General features: G+C 30.3%; 3 protein-coding genes and 1 long non-coding RNA gene across 5 annotated transcripts in view; 1 reads left to right on the plus strand and 3 right to left on the minus strand.

The window, feature by feature from the left end:
* LOC119666526 (protein pecanex-like) overlaps positions 1–2092 on the minus strand; it is a 10800-nt gene extending 8708 nt beyond the window's left edge. Inside the window, exons 1-5 of the mRNA XM_038075809.1 lie at positions 1724–2092; positions 1428–1603; positions 1253–1374; positions 285–1190; positions 9–215 (exon numbers count right to left, since the gene is read on the minus strand). Of these exons, the coding sequence (XP_037931737.1) occupies positions 9–215; positions 285–1190; positions 1253–1374; positions 1428–1603; positions 1724–1876 (1564 nt within the window). The 5' untranslated portion in view covers positions 1877–2092. The remainder of the gene's footprint in view (positions 1–8; positions 216–284; positions 1191–1252; positions 1375–1427; positions 1604–1723) is intronic.
* Positions 2093–4945: 2853 nt separating this feature from the next.
* LOC119666527 (uncharacterized histidine-rich protein DDB_G0274557-like) lies at positions 4946–5275 on the minus strand. Its single transcript, XM_038075810.1, has one exon. It carries the CDS (start codon positions 5273–5275, stop codon positions 4946–4948), a length of 330 nt encoding a protein of 109 aa, XP_037931738.1.
* A 4123-nt stretch (positions 5276–9398) lies between these two features.
* LOC119666528 (mucin-2-like) lies at positions 9399–17328 on the minus strand. The gene is made up of 4 exons (XM_038075811.1): positions 17303–17328; positions 16000–17164; positions 10267–10322; positions 9399–10188 (listed from the first exon to the last, which is right to left on the minus strand). The coding sequence occupies exons 1-4, from the start codon at positions 17326–17328 to the stop codon at positions 9399–9401; spliced, it is 2037 nt and encodes a 678-aa protein (XP_037931739.1).
* A 1612-nt stretch (positions 17329–18940) lies between these two features.
* On the plus strand, positions 18941–20231 carry LOC119669537. 2 transcript variants are annotated; one of them, XR_005251618.1, is made up of 3 exons: positions 18941–19352; positions 19415–19723; positions 19777–20231. It is a non-coding gene; the product is annotated as an uncharacterized LOC119669537 (long non-coding RNA). The 2 variants fall into 2 exon arrangements; XR_005251617.1 differs by having other exon boundaries at positions 19454–19723.
* The last annotated feature ends 1494 nt before the right edge of the window (positions 20232–21725 follow it).

A 21725-nucleotide genomic window follows, 5' to 3' on the forward strand; every position in this document is an offset into this window, starting at 1 on the left:
CATAGTGCTGTTGGAATCTTTACGTATATTGGTGCTATGATGGTGTGCGCGGTATTGATGCTGATGTGGATAATGTGAATTTAATTGCTGTTGTTGTTGCTGTAGTAATAACACCGCTCTACCACTTGCGTTACTTGATCTTCCATCAATTTGTTCAATGCCTAAATCGGATTTTGTATAACTATCATCTTCTATGTAAACATCAGATGAAGAACCTTAAATAGCAAATATAAATACAATAATTTTACACATTATATACATTTTATATACACACGCTTGCTTACCTAATATCCATGATTTCAGCGTACGTCCACGTCCATCTACACCTTGCGCACTACCACCTAAACTTAATTCTAATTCATCTATGTCTGAAATGCCGCCGCCAATTGCAGCTGATGATACATGGTGTATGGGTAAGAATAAATTACGATTACATTTGATGCGTTCATCATGAGTTTCGGAACTGCGATGGCGATGCAAACGTGAACTTCGTGGATTAACTACAACAGCAGATGTACTCGTTGTTACTGATGGTGTAGCTATGCCGGACAAACTCGTTGTTGTAGTTGATAGTCGTTGTATGTTTGATGTAGATGTGATTGTGGAAGATGTTTTATGTAGAGCATTTGATTCAGTGGTATTTGATTTATTTCGATTCCTTACGGCTGAAGTATCATCTTGTGTATTATTTTGCGGATACAAAAATGTTGCAGTACGCATTATACTACCGGGTGCAGTAGCAATTGTGTCCGATTGATTTCGTACTAACTTTGGCACGATGGTTGAATCCGCACTTGCATCGAGACTGCTTTGCCTCTCAGGACGTCGCCTTTGTCGTCGCCTCTTATGATCTTCGGATGATTTGCGTAATAAATTTATCTGACGTAGTGTACTATTGTTTGGGAGCGCTGCGTTAGATGCAATACTGGCAGAGGCAGCCTTGCTTGTACTGGGTCGAGGTGAATTTTCGTTATCATCTTCAGGATAAACTGTTAAATATTTTGTATTTGCTTCACCGCTTATAACGCAGTTAGGTACAGCACTGGAAGAACGTATGGATTTAGTAACACTTGCAGAACCAAATATTGATTGCTGATCTTGTTGGCTATTTGATGACATCACTGATGGCGCGTAGAACATCAGTTCTATTGACTCTGAACTATTTTTGCGATGCACATCCACCTTGAGGTCTATATACAATAGCTTTTTAAGTAAATTTAATCATATCAAATAAAAACACCACAACACATACCTATTATACTGTTAACGTTTTCAATGGACATCATGCTATTTTCCTCACTGGCCTCGTTAATTGCCTGCTCCACTGAGCCATCATTTCTCATTACTTTCATTTCAATACCAGCCTCATCCTCACTTGAAATAAATAAAAACATTAACTTTATATATAGCAGTTATCGGGAACTCACCGTGGCTCAGTTTCTTTAGTAACTTTAAAAAACTGATTTTTTAAATTTGTGTCGGACATAGTCTGTGCGCGATCATATAATCGATGCAGTGCCATGTTAACTAATTTTACACCTAAAATTGTGAGACTGGTGCCAATACAGTACAAAAACCATGATATCCAAGTTCCAGGAAAATACTAATTATTTGAGAAAAGAAATACAAGAACAAAGACAGAAACAGAAACAAAAACAAATTAAAGAAGTAAAAAATAATTTATTTTTAATTGTTATGAATCAACTTTCAGTGACCCACATACCAAGTATGCAACGAATGGGGAGCAGAGTAGGAAAAGCCACAAATACAAATGCACAACGTTACAAAAGACACCTTGATGCGGATCGTAGAACCATCCACCGGTCAATGAAGCCCACACTCCTTGGCGCAGAATCTCCAAGGTCTGCGATCCCATTGCAGGCAAAAATTCATTTGGACTTTGTGCAAATGCAAGATTTGAAGGGCGTGCAGCTGCCTTGGAAAAAATCAAACGTCAATACGACGAATGAGACGACGAACGTCGATGTAAATAATTTTCCAAGCTTTGGCACTATACTATACACTATGTATTTATATATTAAAACTAAAACTCAATTCATTAACTATTATTTTCCGTATTGTTTTCAATTTCTTTTGTTTTAACTTGCGTGATTATTAATTCTTTTACAAGTGTTTTTCCATTTTGATTTATTTGCATCTTTTTATCACTCAAATCAGAATAGGGCTGCCAAGTTTTTAAGTTTACTGAAAATTGCAAATGACAAGTCAATTGATTTGACGCGTTTTTAAGAATTGCATATAAATATGTTAAAAACACTGTTTTAAATAAATAATACTCATCAAATTAATATTTGGCATAATTTAAGTTTAATTGCTAGTGTATATACATATATAAAGACAATTTTTAAGTAGCAAATTGTTTAGAGACGTAAATGTATGGTTGTCGGTAACACAGTGCTAACAAATTGTTCGTTACAAGTTGAATGTGCGTAAATATTTTAATAAAACTGTTAAATAGTTAAAAATACTTATTTTATTCTTTTACTTTAATGATTAATGTAATACTTTTATATAACTCATATATGCTTTTAAATTAAAAAAGTTTTAATTAAAGATTAAAGAAATTAATTTGTAGTAATTGGTGCTTGCTTTTAATGTTTGAAAATCATTGAGTTTATATTCTCATTTCTACCTATTTGTTTCAAGCAAATATGTAATTACATTTTTAATACTTGAGTGTTTTAGTTAATATGTGTTAGTTAATATGTGAATTAATAATTGATAAATACCCGGCCTAAGTAATAAAAACGCATTTTATTAGAAAAGTATATATTTTGCTTCAATATAGTCATTTTTAGCTCAAAACACCGAATCCAATGATCTGTCAATATTTGGATACCTTATAAATAATATGATTTATTAAGTTCTCTAAAATATACATCAGTTTCCCATTCCACTTTGTCATTTGATGCAAATCTTTTTCCCTGGAGTTATCTCTTCAAGTTTTGAAACAGGTTATAGTCACTGAGAGTCAAGTCTGGAGAATACAGTGCAGTAGTAATTTGTTTTTTATTGTTTTTAATTTTTCCAAATAATGTATGAAAATTGAATCCCAAAATAAGGAAGACAAAACTTTTTCAGCCGATTGATGAGTTCGTGGTCATTTGGGAGCACTACCCTGTGGTTCTACCCCTTCTCTGGCTTGTTGTTTTCCTTCAGGTGTAAAGTAATGGATCTAAAAACATTCAATTAAACATTCTCTAAAAAAAACATTCAATTAAAAATAAAGATATCAGTTCTAATCTGATACCTAACCTGATATCACAGTTCTAGTCTCATGTTGTATTAGTAACATCGTATTATTCTTAGAAGCATTGTGATATATATATATATATGTATAGGAACACGTAGATTGTTCGGAATTAAATTTGGAACAGGATGAACAGTAAGTATGAAAGATGTCATGAATAAAATTAAATATAGATACTCATTTACATCTCTAAATACAGAGTATCCAGTAATTTATAGTCCATTCAATCAAATATTGTAAAATTCAATAAAAACTGGCTCGTGACACTTTTCAACACAAATTACGATTAAGATATTTTAATTACTAGATTTTAAAAAAAATCTAAGGAGAAGAATATAACAGATTCAATAGATAAAATACCAAAATCTAAAATGAAAAAAAAAAACTATTTCAAGGTTAAATTAGAATAGAACAAAAAGTACATTTTTTATTTTAAGTTATGATATATTTGACTGTTCTTAGTTCTAAAAACTAAAAAAAAAATGGCATATGCCATCTTTATAGATGTTACTATAGTAATATCTCTAGAAATAGACTGTGAAGCCTTGGAAAGAATCTTTCGATTTTGAAATAAACTCTCTATGGTGGTCGAACTATCGATATTTCTTCAAACTTTGAAAGTTATCAGAGATAACACTGTCTTTTTTTTTCAAATATTCTTTGTGAACTCAACTTTTCTAGCTTAAACTTTAACAAGAAATTTTAATTTCTTCTTTGACTTTTTATAGAAGATTTGAAGTGTGTACCTTAGTCTAAATAAATACATTAAATTAAAAATCATATTAATCACGGGTTTTTAGATGGCCCTTTTTATTAAACAAGCATCTTAGTGAGATGAAATATGCACTTACAGATATTTATATACTAACAGATATTTTTCTGGACAACAGTAAAAATAATGATCTCATCTTATAATAGATCAGAAGTGAGATCGCAAACATTTCATTTCATTCACATTCTTGCATTTGTGTATTTAAAGTCGTTATTTGGAAGTGGTTTGATGTAAGTTAGCTTGATAAATGATTTTTAGCCGAGAGAAGACGCTACTGGCGCGACATTCTAGGCAACCATCAGGTTAAAGAGCTGGTTCATCCCTACAGTTATGGTAAGGTAACCTGCTTTATCATAACAGAGTTGATTGCTGGTAGGATATTTAAAGGGGCACCATTTTCTGTGTTACCACCTTAACAAAATGAGTCTGTCCAAAGAGATAAATTGTCGATTTTGCTTAGAAGCAGTCGAGACCAGCCTTGATCTGGGCCAGTAGGAGGTCACTGGATCAAGAACTACTGTCCCCTTCTGACATTAGGAGGTTCTCAACGGCTGACATTCTGGCCTTCATTCGGAAGGCAGAATATTTCTGTTCGGTTAGGTTCTGTTGCAGCACAAAATATCAACTACGCTCGTAGTGTTCCGTTCCGTTGAGAACTAGTACGCCAATTGTTCCTATAGCTATGTTAGTTTTCTAATTCAAAGAGGTAGTTTTTGTTGTATATTCTTTGAAGGGATTATAAAATTCAATTAGCTTCTGCAATGGATTTAACTTAATAGCTAAGAATCTATTGTTGCTTTAGTTATCATAAGATTTTTTTAAAACATAAAAAACCTATTAAAGCACAGTTATTTATTTAAGTGAATTTTTTCAGCTACATAGTTTATAAGATTATATATCATTTAGATGTGTTCATCTTTGATTATATGATCATAATTGTGATGATGGTGTATATGTTCCTCCTCAATTATTGGTTCTTTTTCTTCATGTAGAGGATAATGTTCATGCTCTTCCTCATGGTGATGAATATGTTCTTCATGCACGATTGGATGATGTTCTTGATGCACAACTTTTTCCTCTTTTATAACTACTGGTTTGTGGTGATGATGTATGTGCTTGTAAACTGTATGGACATGTTTCTCGATCTTTTTGTGAATTGGTACATGAATCACAATTTTTTTCTTCTTTTGATGCCCACTAGAAATAGAAAAGATTAAAGAAGAGATATGCATTCTAAATATCCTATTAAATATGTTAATTATAAACCAATTTTATAAAAATCAATATTCATATGATCAAAATACATATGATAATTATTTTACTATGCTTATAAGCAATTTCGGAAATTTTATTTAAAGGAAACAAAAAACATATATTTGAGGTAAATATTTTAATTATATTTTTACTATATTTGCACTTCCGAGTTCCGACTAATAATTAGTTGTCTACTCAACTCACCTGGCATCCGCATCGTGTGGGCAAACAAGTAAAATAACCAGTGCGGCAAAAATAAAAATGTTCCACAACTTTTTTATTTTTTTTTAATCAATGAAATCAAAAATTAATAAATTTTATATGAAAAAATTTAACAACTAACAATTTTTATTTTTCACTCACCAGCGGCCGCGTTTTCATTTTGATTTGGATTTCGAATTTAAGGAAATTATCGCACTAAAAACTTAAAAATTCACGAATCGAAAGGCAGCTTCGATTGATTGGCGAGATGTGCACTGTCTGGACTGTAATTGAGCAGTGAGCAATTTTCATAAAATTGCGAATACTTTTATAACATGAAGCACACAAAATGAACATAAAGGTAAAAAAAAAAAAATAAAGAAATAAAGTAATAGCACAAATCCAAATACACAATTAGCGAAAAATAAACAAAACAATGTGCAAAAAATACGAGTCTATCATGTCTGCAATTTGCTTCCTTGCATGCGCGCCAAGACAGTGCGAGCTGTGACTATTGCGTGTGGAGGGGCTAGGACTTACTTTGAAAACGGAAGAGAGTTTTCGAAACTCAGTCATCGGAAATACAGAAAATAAATTGTTTCACAAAAATATAATGAGAAACACTAAATTGTTGACAAATTGTAAATTGTCGTAAATAAAAGCAATAAAAAAATTTAATTATTATTATCATAATCAAATTAAATCCATTTTTATCACTGCTTAATAATTTTCTTTATAGTTACAGTCGAATCGCAATAATTTGTGTACCAATAAATCGAAAACCGCTATAATGCGTATCCAACTGTTGGTCCCTTGAAACACCTTGCCAATTCGTATGCAACTGCTGGTTTCTTGAAAAAACCTAGTCTATTTGTATTCGACTGCTGGTCCTTTGAAAAAAACCTCGTCAATTCGTAAAATTTCCATATATTTTGGTATCTTGTTAGTTCGTATTTTATTTGAAATTCAATGAACATTAAACCTCTTATAATACGTAATGCCAAACAATAAATCTGGAAATTTAAGGTGTTTCAAGAGCAAACGCAAAGGTATGGATGACAATGGGTTTATTTAACCAATGGCTTTAGATGTTGAATGATAGCATGAAAACTAAAAAGCGGAAAATACTGCGCATAATAGGTCCATTAATCTTTTTTAAAAAAGATTAATTAAAAATCTTTTCTTGTTTTTGAACCTCGTTATAATAAAATAATAAAAAATGCTGTTTCTTTTTGATTTCGAATTATCGGGATTCGTCTGTATATAGAATTTGACATAGACAGAAACTGCATTACTTTAACTTCTGAATAAAAAGCATAATTTACCAATCGTGTTAAACATACTTTTTACATAATTGTGTCGTCATCGAAAGCAAAAATATGGTAAGGAATATCTAATTAAAAATAATAAATATGAAATAGGTGCTACACCATTAGCAATTAGCGCACATGTTTTAACTTACGGTAAACAGTGTACCAATGTACAAATAAAGAATTGTATATAAAATTTCACGAATATGAATTTATAATTCTCATGCGGTTTACTTATTTATTTGAATAAATTGATTGAAATATAAAGAATTCGTTTGAGGTTTGTGCCAGCAGTCTTAGAACTGCGTTGTAATTAATGTACATGTACGTGGAGATGCTTAATTAGAATTGAATTTGGTTTTCTTAGATGCATTGGAATAAGATGATCGCAATGTATGCTAGCAGCACGGTTGCCACTTGAAAATTTTTTTCTGTACCAAAATTGATTTAAAAAGGTACCATTTCTGTAAAAAAAGGTCCAAAATTTTTTTGGACCTTTTTGTTTTCTCGTTCTGTGTTTTTCATAGTGTTATAAATGAACAAAATATAAAATAGTGCAAAGTTACATTTATAAAAAAAATTAATTGGAAATATCCACAATAAAGTTGGGTCGTCAAAAATGTACCAGTTTTTGAACATGAGTACCAAACGACAAAAAAAAAAAGTACCAATTTTGGTACTAAAGTACCATAAGTGGCAACCGTGTCTAGCAGCCCTAGAGCTGTACTACAATTGATATGAGATTTACGTATGTGGGATTTAGCCTGTAGAAAATGTGTATTCTTGGTTAGAATAAAAAGAGTTATTTCCAAACATTCTGACTGTAAAAATAATTCTGTTTTTTAGTTTTAAGTGCAAAGAGTATTCCTGCTCTAAATAGTTGAGATAATTTGGTGTCAACATTTATTAAATCTAAACTTAAGCTAAATTTGTTACTAACAAATTTTATTTTAAGTTCGTGGGATTTTTAATATTTGTTATGAATGTGGTATTGTCAGTTTCTTGGTTAAGGTAAGGTTTCTTGATTGTGTTTTAAGGACACAAGTTTTTAGATAAAAATCTGACGAAAAGTATTGTGAAAAATCATTGAAGCTACACATTAAAATAAAGTTGATATTGCCATAAACTTGTGAAATAGTTTTGGCAGGTCAATGTACTGATAACTCTGAAAACCACTAAGTTATAACAAGCATGACACATAATTTGAGCAAAAGAAGTCTATTCTCCAAAAGGTTTCTTGTTAGAGCAATACATATTAGGTGGATTGATAAATACTCGGCCTAAGTAATAAAAACACGTTTTTTTTTTGAAAAATGTATTTAATGCTTCAATATAGTCCTCTTTTAGCTCGACACACCGAGTCCAATGATCTTAAATTATTTGAATAACTATTAAATAAGACAATTTATCAACTCCTCTAAAATATACATTAGTTTCCCATTTCACTTCATCATTTGATCCAAATCTCTTTCCCTGGAACCATCTTTTCAAGTTTGGAAACAGGTAATAGTCACTGAGAATGAAATCTGGAGAATACGGTGGGTTAAGAAGCAATTGGTACTGAAATTCATTTAATTTTGCCATGCTTTTCATTGACGTGTTAGCGGGTGCGTTATCCTGCAAAAACAAAATTTTTTTCTTCGATCGTCGTTTTTTCTTGATTTCCTCAATATCCAATAACACGCAATAGTATTCTGATGTTATTGTTTTTTATTTTTCCAAATAAGGTGTAAAAATTTTTCTACTGGAATTCTAAAATACTTTTCCAGCCAAGTGTTGAGTTCGTGGTCGTTTGGGAACACTATCCTATATCTCCACCCATTCTCTGGTTTGTTGTTTTTCCTTAGGTGCAACGTAATGGATCCATGTTTCATCAATTGTGACTATTCGACGCTCGCAGTCACATAGATTATGTATAAACTTATTATGTATATGTCGTTGTCGTTTTTGGTCAATTGTCGTTTTGGTCGCAAACGCGACACTCATCTTGTCAAAACCCATTTCATACCCAAATATTCACGTAAAATATTCAATACATGTTCATATGATATGTATGTCATCTCTGCTATTTCACGCAATTTAATTCTTGGACATAAGACTTTTTTTATACCGTCTATTTCACTTCCCTTAGCTACACCCTGAGCTAAGGTTTGTAATTGAAATCTTTTACAATAATTTTCTCGCAGAACTGAATATAACGAAGACGCTTATCAATCTACAGTTTCAAATGGGATGTATAATTTCTTTGCTTTTTTTATTTATCATGACTTAAATTTATAAAAATAAGTTACTAAGATTGATAAAACATATCTCCTATTATTCTATTATAATCTGCTATCATAGGAAGATTGTGAAATATGTCTGCTATTCTATTATAAACATCGTTCATAGAATCCGCTCTAAAATAAAAAATGCTTCTAACTTATTCCTAATATTCGCTTTGTTATTATAATAAAAAAAAATTCCTGAATTTTTCGTTTTATTTTTATTAGAATAATACACATAATACTAAAATGTATATATATTTTTAAATTTACAATTCAGTCTAAATTATTAAATACTTATATAAATCTTTTGTTAACAAAATTTTTTAATGGTGTTCACTTTCCGAATTCAAATTCGCTTTAATTTTATCACTCAACCCTTCATCGATTTTATTAGTGAAATGTAGTTCCTCTGAATTCACTTCTGCTGCATTATTACTCAGTACTTCGGGTTCTATAACAATTTTCGACTTTGTCTCATCGCTTTCAAGTGATAAATCCAAATCCGCTTCATCGCTCACTGTTGAACGTGACTGTGCTAAATAAATAGGGTTTGATTGTGTCTCTAATGGCTGTCCGGAAGGTACTCCAACACTTACAGGACACATGCAAGGTACAAATTGTATATTTGTAGGTAACTGTGATGATTTAATTAAAGATGGAGCATAAGATGAATAATCCGGGTATGGATAGTGAGGTCTGTAATAATTTGGGTTATAATTACTCGTATAAATACGTCGATTATAAGTAGGGAATTCACTGCCATAATGTCCAAAAGGTGCTCCATTTAAGAGAGGTTCAACGATTGGTGTAGTCATAGTTGTTGTTGTTGTACTAGTTGTAGTTGTAGGTGCAGGAGTTGTTGTTGAAGTGGATGTGGTTGGAGCTGGAGTTGCAGTTGTTATTGCAGAAGCAGTAACATCATGTTGAAATTCTGGATTGAAATTGCCTGAAAAAGTATCATAACGAGCTCCAGCTAGTAGGGGCGATTGTTGCGGTGAACCGTAGCCACCATTGCCAAAGAATGGATACGAGTAGGGATTAAGTGAGAGCGGTTGGTATGTATAAGTTCGATAATATGTGAGTGGTATGTGTTTAATAACTGTTGGTGTCTCCCTTTATTGACAAAGAAATAAGATAAGAAAACACAATTAATTGTTGTAATAAGAATCGTATAATTGTTATTCTGCTTACGTTGTTGTTGGATTCCACCAAAAAGCGTTAGTTTTTAAAATTATCACGGAAAGAATCTGAAAATAATGGCAATACAGTTTAATAAAGTGAAAAACCTATTATATATCACTAATTTAAAATGAAATTATTATTTGAAATTCCTAACAAAGTCGGAGAGATATTCAAGTCAGTATAATACCTATTTATGGACTAAAAATTTTTGAATTTTTGTGCCTGAGACTGTCTAATTTTGATACAAAAGATGTCCGATACAATACGAACCATATACAATACACAAGTATTAGTGATTCATAATCCAGCAAAAAACAGATGCTACTATACGTAAATAGACAATTGAGAAGCGTTCGATATGATAGAATGTGATAATCTAGAGAATATAGTTAAGCAGAATATCATTACAGTTTTTAATAACGTAAGAGGAAAAAGTTTTGTGTTAACTAGACAGCAGAAGGATTACTTCTCAAGACTGGATGAGATAATATGACAATGAGTCAATGACACCTTATGACATTAACCAGAGTCAAATTTTTGCTCGTATTCTTTTATATATACGAGTGAAAATTTATGTAGTCGTGTCCTGCGATCGCGACGAAATAAGTCCAATATCTATGAAAATTGTTATTTTAGGAGACATGAGCTTGAATAAGTGAACTTTCCAAAATTTTCTTTTTTTTTCAAAATATGAATTTATCAAATAAATATTTTTTTATGCTTTTCATTTTCCACAGGTTGATTTCAAGAATAATTTCCTTTTAATGTGAAGGAAAAAGAATTTGCGAAAGAGTGTCTAAGGCAAAAGGATTTATCTCTTCATTTGTAGTTAATTCACTAAAGACACAAAATACGTATCTTCTAAAATAATAAATTTGTAGTATCCTCTTAAAACTTGAACCCAAAAGTCAGGAAGAAAAACAGGTCGGAAATTAAAGTTATTTTTCTAGTTCTATTCCTACTTCCTCTCTCTCAATGGAGCATAGGACCTAAATTAATAAAATTTAAGCTCAGTGGTTTAAAATTAATCTAAAACCGTTAAAAAATCATAACAGATAATCAGTACTTTTTTTTTATTATTTTTATTACTTTCTTTTATATATCATATAACATATTACATGTAATGAACATTTATCACATTACTTTATATTTATTTTTTTTATAATTTTTATATAATTTAAAATTTTAAATATTTAGCTCAAATTTTAATTGTTTTGTTAAATTTAATGAAATTATATAATTATTTTAAGGATATATTTATTACGTAAAGTACACATAGGATTAGCACTGTATATTAATTTTCTTTTTTCTTTTCAATCTGTGGTATAAAAAAATATACACATAATTTTATTATAAATTTTTTATTATAAATTATTAAGATTTTATTTTTAGACCAAAATAATGTGTTTCAGTATGAACTTTTATATGAACTATAACAATAATTTTATTGATTTATTAATTTTTATTTAAGCACTGTTATTATAATTATTATAAAATAAATTTATCTCTTAACTAAAAGTTTGTTATTATTAATCTCACTTCAGTATAGAAATGTTTTATAGTAAGATTTTTACATAACATACCATATAACATAATTGCACTTTCGATATCATTTTTTAACTTTTTGTGTATCCTTTAGAGAAATATTTTATTATTCCAGATTATATTCACTTCAAATTTAATATCCTTTTAATTTTTTTTAAATATATACTTTTTTTATTTCATCTAAAATTCAAATATAATAATTACGATAATCGTTGTTATTGTCTTCACACACGCGTAGTTGTTAACGTTCTAAAACCAACCTCAGATAGAATTTTCTTTTATACGGAAGATATCCGACAGCTTGAAATGAAATTCTAACAAAATTAATTGATCGAAGTCAAAAACAAAGTAAAATTTAAATAATCTCAAGAAAATTTGAAACTTTAGGAATAAGAAAAAGTTAAAATCAATAATAAGCGAAAGAAATGAAAAATGAAAAACTTAAGTGAAACCCAAGAAGAAAGACATTTGAACGATTTGCTCCGCAAACGGCAGACGTTTTTACAGTGGGCTAAAAATATTTTTTTTAACTTAAAATTATTTACTATTAAATTTTAAAAAAACAATAAATAAAAACAATTTATTTATTAAAAGTAATTAGTATATTCAACAAGCAAAGAATATTCTGTTATATAAACAGAAAGATTAAAAATCTTTGGAGCTCCTTTTCTTGCAGTTCTTAAAATTTAGAATCTAAACATAGCGAAGCATATAAAATTAAAATGTTGATTTCCTTATATTTGGAAGGGTAGGTTTTGTCATTCTCAACTCAACACAATTTTTTTTATTTTGCACAAAGTCACCATTCTAATCTGAAACTTAACTTCAGTAGTGTCATTTCCGCGCCTTTGTGATTGTTGAAACCAAAGAAGATATAAAATTTTAACAAAAGTGGTGCGTATTAAAATGCTATTTTATTTGATAGAATGTAATTAATATAAAACATTTCCTAATGTGTTGGTAAATCTCAGGAAGTATTTTGTGTAATGAATGTATTTTATTTCTAATAATAAATAAGTCTAAGTGGATCCTTAGTATCGCCGGTATAATCTATTCTAATAAATATCAATCACTGTAAAAGAAATAGTTCTAAAAAGCGTGCCAAAATTATCGTTGCAGTCAATTTCAATTCGAATTATTCAGTAATAAGTGTTATTCAATAAGAAATGTCAACATTTGTGTCTTTTAGTAGCAACAAAGCACCTTATAGTGGCATTAATATTTAAAGAATCACAATGGCATCGATCCTTTGTTGATACTTTAAGCATCTTTGAGGACTCAGTGCACTAAATTTATTGCTTTATGCTGAATTTAACCTCAATATGTTGTAAAAAATTTGTGTGTTTTTTATATATAAATTTTTTGTAATTCTTTGTAATATATATACATACATATACTCCTCACAAATATAAATGACTTTTTTTTAAATTTGTTGATTCTTTGTTTATGCTTTTGAATGCTTTGTGGCAACGATAACGATTCCTCTAAATTATAGTGATTTCACCACACAGATTTATTGATTCCCCACACCTTCTTTTATATCAAAAAATATTTACTTGGTATCGTAGTTGCATCGATGGCTGATTCTAAAGTATCGATGACGCAAATTATTACAATTTCTGTGACACTCTGTATAACATGCATTTTCGTTAAAACCCCTTTGGGTTTTCCTTTGAACCAATTTTGACGAGCCCATGACACTCTACATAACATGGCTCTTAGAAGGGAAAAAATAAGATTATTTTTTTTATTTTCTAAAATAAATCAAAATGACTAACCTGAAAGATTTTTATTATAAATAGATATTTCGATTATTTATTAAATTGGGATAACTAAACAAAATATAATAACTTATCTTTTTAGTAAATTTTTTTCACTACTTCTAGCGATTAGTTTCACTGTGCAGGTTGGCATTCATTGGATTTATTTGGACCGGAATTATACTTAGCGTTGTTGTGTTAAAAAGAAAAATCGTAATAAAACCGTTTTCTGTCGAACATCTAAAAAATTAGTTAATTCAATGGACAAAGATTAAATTGTTTTCGAATTGCTTTTATTTGACTGACAATGATGAAAATGTGTTGAGTTTGTAGTCAATAAATTTTCAATTTTACACATTAATATCTTTTGTAAAACAAAACCAAAAATGTGCTTTGGAATTTATCGTTTTAGCATAAATTTTTTATTACTCAAATTTTTCTTCACAATAATTTTTTAAGAATTTAACAAACAAAAAACAACTAAAAGTTTTCAAGCGATTCATAAAAAATTAATTTGTTGGCATTAAATGAAACCTTAAATGAAACATTATTGATAGGCCGCTACAATGCCAAAAGCTATAAAATGAGAAATTATATAACGTTAATGCGCTATTATTAACCAAAATTGGTATACCATATTTTGTTAGTTAAATAGACAAGAAAATGTGATGTTAAGTATCGGAAAATGAAAAAATACTAGAAAATTATTATTTTGCTTCTTTCTGGTTAAAATGAAATCATATATGGCTATCAAGGAGTTTTGATGTAATAAAATAATAATAAGCAGCAATTATTAATTTAAAATCGAATTAATAAGATAAATGATAATTAAAATTTGTAGTAAGTTATTGTTAATAATAATAGTTATAATAATAGTTTTAGGTTAGAGAATAAAAGATAAACAGAATTTCTGTTGAAACTAAAACCAACCAACGGGGTCCAACTCATATCGGTTCCAGAACATAGAGATATCACGGGCAGCTGTAGAGCAAACAAGCTTGCCAAGGCAGTCGCTCTTCTCTCTGACATTCACTTCTCAGATATAAGCATAGCCAAGCAATACTGGGTTGACGAACCTTATTGTCATATATCTAGGTTGACTTTGTCTAATTTGGATAAAAAACGCACTAGTCAGCTACTTCAACTAAGGCGGAACCTGCTCAGCACAACAGTATCTATGTTGACGGGCCACTGCAAAATAGGAATGCATGCTATGAGACTGAGTCGACTGAGTAGGATGAAGAGGAGACTGTGTTCTATCTCATGTGCCAGTGCACTTTTTTAGCCAGGATAAGATAAAAAATCTTCGGGATCCATTTTCTTAACGACCTGATCGTGCTTTCATCTTGTAATATAAGGGACTAAGTTAAATTCAAAGAACTGTCAGGTTGGTTTTACTTTACCTAATGGAGGACTTGTTATCTTTTTCGGTATTGATAACTGATCTTTCAGTTTATGTACAAACCACAATGAGCCATTATTTGAGCTTAAGTGGACTTTCTTGGATTCTTGGATAAAGAGTATAGCAACTTTATGCCAACTAAATTGGATGTCAATAGTTAAATATTAATCGTAATATTTTTTAATAAATATAAATTATTATTTTAATAAATAAACCAGGCTCTGAGATAACTTTTCAAGGTACCATGATACATTAGGATTAATCAAGATTGATCCGATCAAAAAATACAGAAAGGATAGAGACCTGAAATTATTTACGAAAATTGAAAGGCTTACCAACACAGCGTTATCGAATCTCAGAACGGTTACATGCTCTTCGGGAGGTGTGCAAATCTGACGTCAATTATTACTTAGTCTGATGAAGTGATAAACAATAATCCAGTCAGGACGTAGCCCCACTCTATGCAGAAACCTCGCAGTTAATAGAGAGTAAAAGTGCTCAAGTGCATTGACTCAACTAGCCTCAACATAATAATAAATAGAATAGCAACTTCATGCCAACTGTTTTGGTTGGCAATATTTAAGTTTTTATTCTAATTTACACAATTTATTGTTTAATACATACAATTTATTATTTTAATAAACTATACTTTTAAATTTAAATATATGTATATTAATATAAACACATATCATATATGTACATTAATTTATTTAATAAATACAATTCATAATTGAATGTTTTTTCAACAAGTAAACAACGCGTATCAAAAGACTTAAACAACAAACTTTGTCTCATTAAGAAAAGCTTCTGCCGAATTTATTTGTTCTATAATGGGTACTTGTTCTACGTATTTCGAAGAATAACGAAGATTTCTATCATCTAAATCTGATCCTTTATACCTAATAAGGTAAGGTCATGTTAAATAAGTATGTTTATGTTCATTTTATTGACTTCAAGTACTTACCTTGAATTTAATATAAACCAAGTATTTTCTTTGTTATTTAAACTATTTTCTACAATTTCACTAGAACTCACTACCTCTTCATTTATAAGCTCCTTTGTTTGTTCATCATCTGGTTTTAATAGATTTCCCATAGTCAGCACTGGGAAAGCATAATATTCTTTATTGGCAGCATAAGTTCTACTAGGAAAAGGTGCTGTAGTTGGTCTATTAGCGTAAGTTGCTGGTTTCTCTAAACTTTCATCCACATAAATTATTTGAAATTGGTCTTCATCATCTTTATAAGACAATTTGAAATTTCTTACTGGTTGCGAAGGTGTTGTTGCTGTTGTGTCGTCCAAAGAATTGTAACGATGATTTCGTAATGGAGATGGTATAACCATTGAGTAAGGTGTGGTGGGCGTAACAATTTGTAATGTTGGTGCAGTTGGGCGCCACTGCACTTCATGTGGAGAATGAAAAGCGTCATAATGTTTGGATGTGCGTTGTTTCTTGGTTGGTTGCACTTGCGTTTCATAAAGCACAGTTGGAGCTGGCGCTGCTGGAGTTGTGGTTGTATAATCTGTATCGTAATCCAAATCACGCGGATTTATAGCTTCGTGTGCGTAAAATGGTATTAAAGTTAAATTAAGTTGTGTTTCGCTTGGTTTGTGAAAATGTTGTACTATAGGCTTTGGACGAAATATGGGTACATTTGGTGGATGTAACACTTCTCCTGGTATTGGTTCTTTCATTGCATATTTACGTTTGCTAAGCATTGTGTTAACGATAAGTTGTCCTCTTGGACCATTATAAACGAAAATGGGTGTTGTTTCGCTTTCAGCATTAGTGGGCATGGTATCAAATGTAGGCATTGCCATGCGTGCAGATTTATGTGGTCTAAAATTTTGTAAATGTTGTCTACGTACATTTTGTTTTTTCTCAGTTTTATATGTTGAACCAAAACCAATATTTTGATTCTTATTATATATATAATGATTTGGTAATTTTTTACGTTCTGGTAAATATGTTTTCTTCTGTACAAATTCTTTCATTTTATCATTTATGCGTTGTTTTGAAGGATTTTTTTTATAAGTGAAAATTGGCTTATGCGTAGTAAATACGCTTTGTTCCAAGTCTTGCAGTGGCACCATATCTTCTAGTATCCAGAGAGGACGTTTGTTATTTAAATATGCACCACCATTTCTGTTGATGTTTAATAGTTCCTTATCGTAAGGATTTCTATTTATAATAGCGGCACTTAATTGTAGTATTAAAAGTAATGTTAATGAAAAAAAAAATTTTTTTAACTTAAGTGAAGACATTTTAAACGTTCACTTGTCAAAATTAAATTAAAAATAAATTCATATTAACGCATTGCTTTTATAAATTTTGTACTTGTAATTATTACTAAGGCCGGTCATATTCTGTTCTTAAAACACTACTAAATTCCGGTTCTATGTGTAATATCAACCTATATTTTAAACACTTTCGTTAACAAAAATATCATAAATGTCACTTGCATTGGTACTACTGACACACTTCCGACGAGTTTTTGTAAACACAATTTTTAGGTGCTTTATTCTTTATTTATTCAGCCAGAAAGAAAAGACAAGTTAAAGGAGTTATAGTTAAAGATATATTTTATAATTAAATTACTCAAAATAAAAATCAAATTCTCTTAGCAGTAATTAGAGCAAGAAAATTTTATTTTTATTGTCACGGGTATTAGATAGTAAAAAATGATGGAAAGATTTTTTCTGTTTCAAAATAAATTCATTAAACTAAATAAATATAATTTTTATAAATATTGAGATTATTATTGAGACACCAACAATGAATCAAATCACAATAATTACTATAACTAACAACTATTTATATTTCATTCTTTCCTTTATACAAATGTTTAATTCTTATATAGAAAAATTTATCAATCCATTTTCTATAACACAAGTGTAGCGACCTATTTCTTTTTATATATATACCTATATAGCCAGACCATCCTACAGCCGTAGACTTTGTATGTATTGGATTTCTGGTCATAAAGGCATATAGGGAAATGAGTTAGTTAATGCTATTGCTAAAAATGGTGCAAAACTTTCTGAAGAATAAGCAAGCGAAGTACTCCGACAACAAATACATAAACTTCTGGAAGAGCACATGACAAAGAAGCTAAACTTAACCACATATAGAATCGTTAGGATTATATATAGACACATATACGAGGAAAAGTACACCAATGACGTTATATCGTCTAGCTGAAGGAACTGTAGAACATTAATTGGCTTATTGGCAGATCATTGTCTGGTTACATCACATGCGCACAAAGTAAACCTAATTCACACCGATGATTGTAGGAAATGCATCGAGCCACCGATGCTTGTAGGAAATGCAAAGGAAACCCTAGAGCATCTGCTGTGTAACTGCCCGGCTCTCTCGAGAACTCGACAAAAATACTTGGGGGCTAACAGTTTTACCGCACTGAAGCACATACCTGAGGTTTCTGTCGAAATCCTAATGAAATTCTTACACGCGCATCTCAAGCGATGCAAACTATTGCTAAAAAAAAAATTAACACTGATCTGATATCGTTATGGACCTTAATGGCCTAGGTGTGACCATTTCGGTCTGCCAGCATAACCTAACATATTTCTTTTTTCTTAATAATGCGTAAAAGTATTTGTACCAGTGCAAGAAAACGAAATATGATATAATGATGAACGCGATCAATTAATGGATGGAAGAAGCAACGCTTGAAGTGGGTAGGACACGTGGTACGGATGCCAGAAGAAAGACCAATAGTCAGAATCTACGAGAATGAAGTAAGTACAACGAGAAGAAAAGAAGGACCGAGAAAGAAATGGAGTGCCATGTTTGAAAAGATCTGAAAGATATGAATGTAAAAAATGTAAAAAACAATCTCTATGCTTATTTAGTAAAACCTTTTAATTATTAATTCTAGTAATCTTTGATTTTTCGAAAGTTATTTAAAATTTTTAATGTATTTTTAACAAAATGTGTAAAGTCAAAAAAAAAATTAATTTCAGTTTCGGACCAGGGTTAAAATTCAAAAATCTCCTTTTAGTATTTTAGATATGTTTTGAAAATAACACTTCACAATGGAAGACCAGACAAACTTAAGACAAGGTCCAAGTAAATTGGAAGAATTAGGTAAAAATACAGTTGAATCATTGACTACAACACTAAATGATTTAAAAAAATCAGCGGCAGTGCTAACTGCAGAGAAGAACGATTTTTATGACAAACTGGTCAAAATTGACGAACTTTGTAAGAGTAACCGATATTCACATCCATTGATTCCTAAAATAGTGAGTATAACATCTGACAGCGTAGAACAGAAGACTAAAGAAAAGCCAGTCTCGAAAGTTAGGAAATACATGGCCAAACATTTTGGAAAAAAGAAATAACGTAGGACATTACTTGGGAGGTAAGAGAATTACAATTTACCATTCTATGTTCTAAAACTCCAAAATCAATATCAAACTATAGGTTTTATAATTTTTTATAACTACCATAAATATTGTATAGTAGATGGAATCTAGCTATAATGATAGTAGTTAAAATGGCAGATGTTTACTTTTATAACTGCGACAAACTGATTGAATAAATGCAGTCTAATGTAAACTAACTGAAGCTAGCCTACGATTATGAGATGTATCTTATTAATATGAGCAATGGGAAGGTTAACTGAGCTATGATTACTAACTGAGCTGCACAACTGCGAGAAAGTGTGGACTGTAGTGAGCTGTTCTTGTTATCTTCAATTTGAACATTTTTTTCAAAATACTAAATATCATGGTAAAAAATTGAAACTGAAAACTTACTCCAAAATTAATATTAATAATCTTTAGGAACAACGAAATATGAAATTAATACATCATTCTACGACATAGATAATCATCATTTAATACATCATTTGGTCTAATGTCCACAGATAATAATTTATAAAGCTTTTGGAATGAAATGGATAAATGTTGTTGATGTCGTGATGTTAGTCAGCCAATTTGGGTTACAAGAATTTGAAACAGATTAATACAATCTAATACGGATTGATCGAACCTGATGTTACCAGACGAAACCTGATGTGCACTAATAAGACTAGACGTAAAACACCGAGTTAATGTGGGTTGGGCGAGCTAGCTTGCATTATGGCAATTTAATATGGGTTAATACGAACTTGCAAAAAATTATATATACTCACTATTACTTTGTCGAAGTGCTAGTTTCAATCATGCTATTTACAAATTTTAGTAATTTGACTTAAATTTGGTTTTGGAGAAATAAAAATTAAAAATTAACCCATCAATAGCTTTGTGATATTTCATTAACAACCATCTCAGTATTTTATTCAATTTATTAGTAAGTTGATTCATTTCAGTATAAATAAAAATAAAACTAAGTTATCGTGTTAAAGTTGCGGTTCTCTGCAGAAGAATTTTTTAGGGACAGCATATTATATTTTGGAGACCCTAGCTTATCATTTTACTATTCTTATGATCCTAAAATATTTGAAACACCAGTTTAATCATATTTGAAATGTTCCATCCCTTTCTCAGCCTGTTTCTTCTATGTCTATTGCTTTTTAATTATGTCATAGCAATCTAAAATGCTGAGTTTTAATATATTTTACCACATTCTGTCTCTTTGTTTCATAATCGGGAAACTAATGATAAAGAACAATATCTGTTAATTTAACAAATCAAATTAATTTCAATTAATTTGTTAATTGGTTATCCAGTTATGTAACTACGTGAGCAAAACAATATGGAGGCAGGGGCGGATAACAATGTCCAAATATTACTAAAGTTTGCTATGCTTATTATTAAATGAAAACATATTCAATGCTCTCTTCAGCTGTTCCAAACTTAAACTCTTCAAAACGAGCATCAAAAGAATTCTGTTCTTTGGCTCGGAGACTCGATAGTCACATACCACAACTACCGAACTATCAAATTCCGAATTTTATCAATAATAGATACTTATCGTATTTAATTTACACGTCGTATTTCCTGAATTTTGACCAAGCAATATCTTTAACAACAATTCATATATCATATATCTTATATCATATATCTTTAACAACAATTCAAATATTTTAATTTAAGAATTATTATGAGAATATCCGGTCATTGTATATCGAGTAATCACCTAGCAAATTAAAGAATCCAATCCAACTTGGACTGCAGATACTGCAGGGAAGAGAGAGAAATCACATGTCATGTGCTAGAGAAACGGCCGGCACTGATGTACAAGTGAAACAAACAGCTAGGAGGGTGTTTCATGAAACATACAGAATTAAGGCTAGGAAAGATAGGCGCTATACAGTTTTTCCTTAAATAAATCGGACTTAAAGAAACACTCTAATCCGACTAAGGGTCACAATAGATCTTTTAGGTCAAAGTGCACTATCCTTTATTCAAATAATAAATATTTTATAGAAACCTTATATGTTCCAGAGCACTTTAAAGATGTTATTTCAGTTAGAGATTCCCTCTTATAATATATTGGTTTTGTTTTCTTTAATTCAATGACAGAGTTTTATTCATTATTCATTAAATCAGAGTTTCTTTAAATTGGATATCTACTGTAATATTAGCGAATTACAAAACCTACAAAAATATATATCTAATATTAATATTGGTTATGGGAGGTTTCGAAAAGTAGTGAACTGAAACAACAAAAATTCCTTTCTTTATATTATTTTTTAATGAATTGAATTTTTAGCTGTTTCGAAAATTTCCAAATATCCATCATTAGAAGTCTTGGAAACTATTTCTCATATTTAATTATTCGTAAATAA

Source organism: Teleopsis dalmanni, chromosome 1 (assembly GCF_002237135.1).
Source record: "Teleopsis dalmanni isolate 2A chromosome 1, ASM223713v2, whole genome shotgun sequence".
Lineage (NCBI taxonomy): Eukaryota > Metazoa > Arthropoda > Insecta > Diptera > Diopsidae > Teleopsis > Teleopsis dalmanni.

Bases quoted from the DNA above. Each gene is read 5' to 3' on its own strand.
- LOC119666528 (XM_038075811.1), bottom strand. From the start codon at position 17,328: ATGACCGGCCTTAGTAATAATTACAA. The intron at 17,165-17,302 runs GTACAAAATTTA...ACTACAATTAAG, and splicing joins GGCCTTAGTAATAATTACAA to TGCCGCTATTATAAATAGAA. The intron at 10,189-10,266 runs GTAAGCAGAATA...TTGTCAATAAAG, and splicing joins TGGTGGAATCCAACAACAAC to GGAGACACCAACAGTTATTA.
- LOC119666527 (XM_038075810.1), bottom strand. From the start codon at position 5,275: ATGCATATCTCTTCTTTAATCTTTTCTATTTCTAGTGGGCATCAAAAG.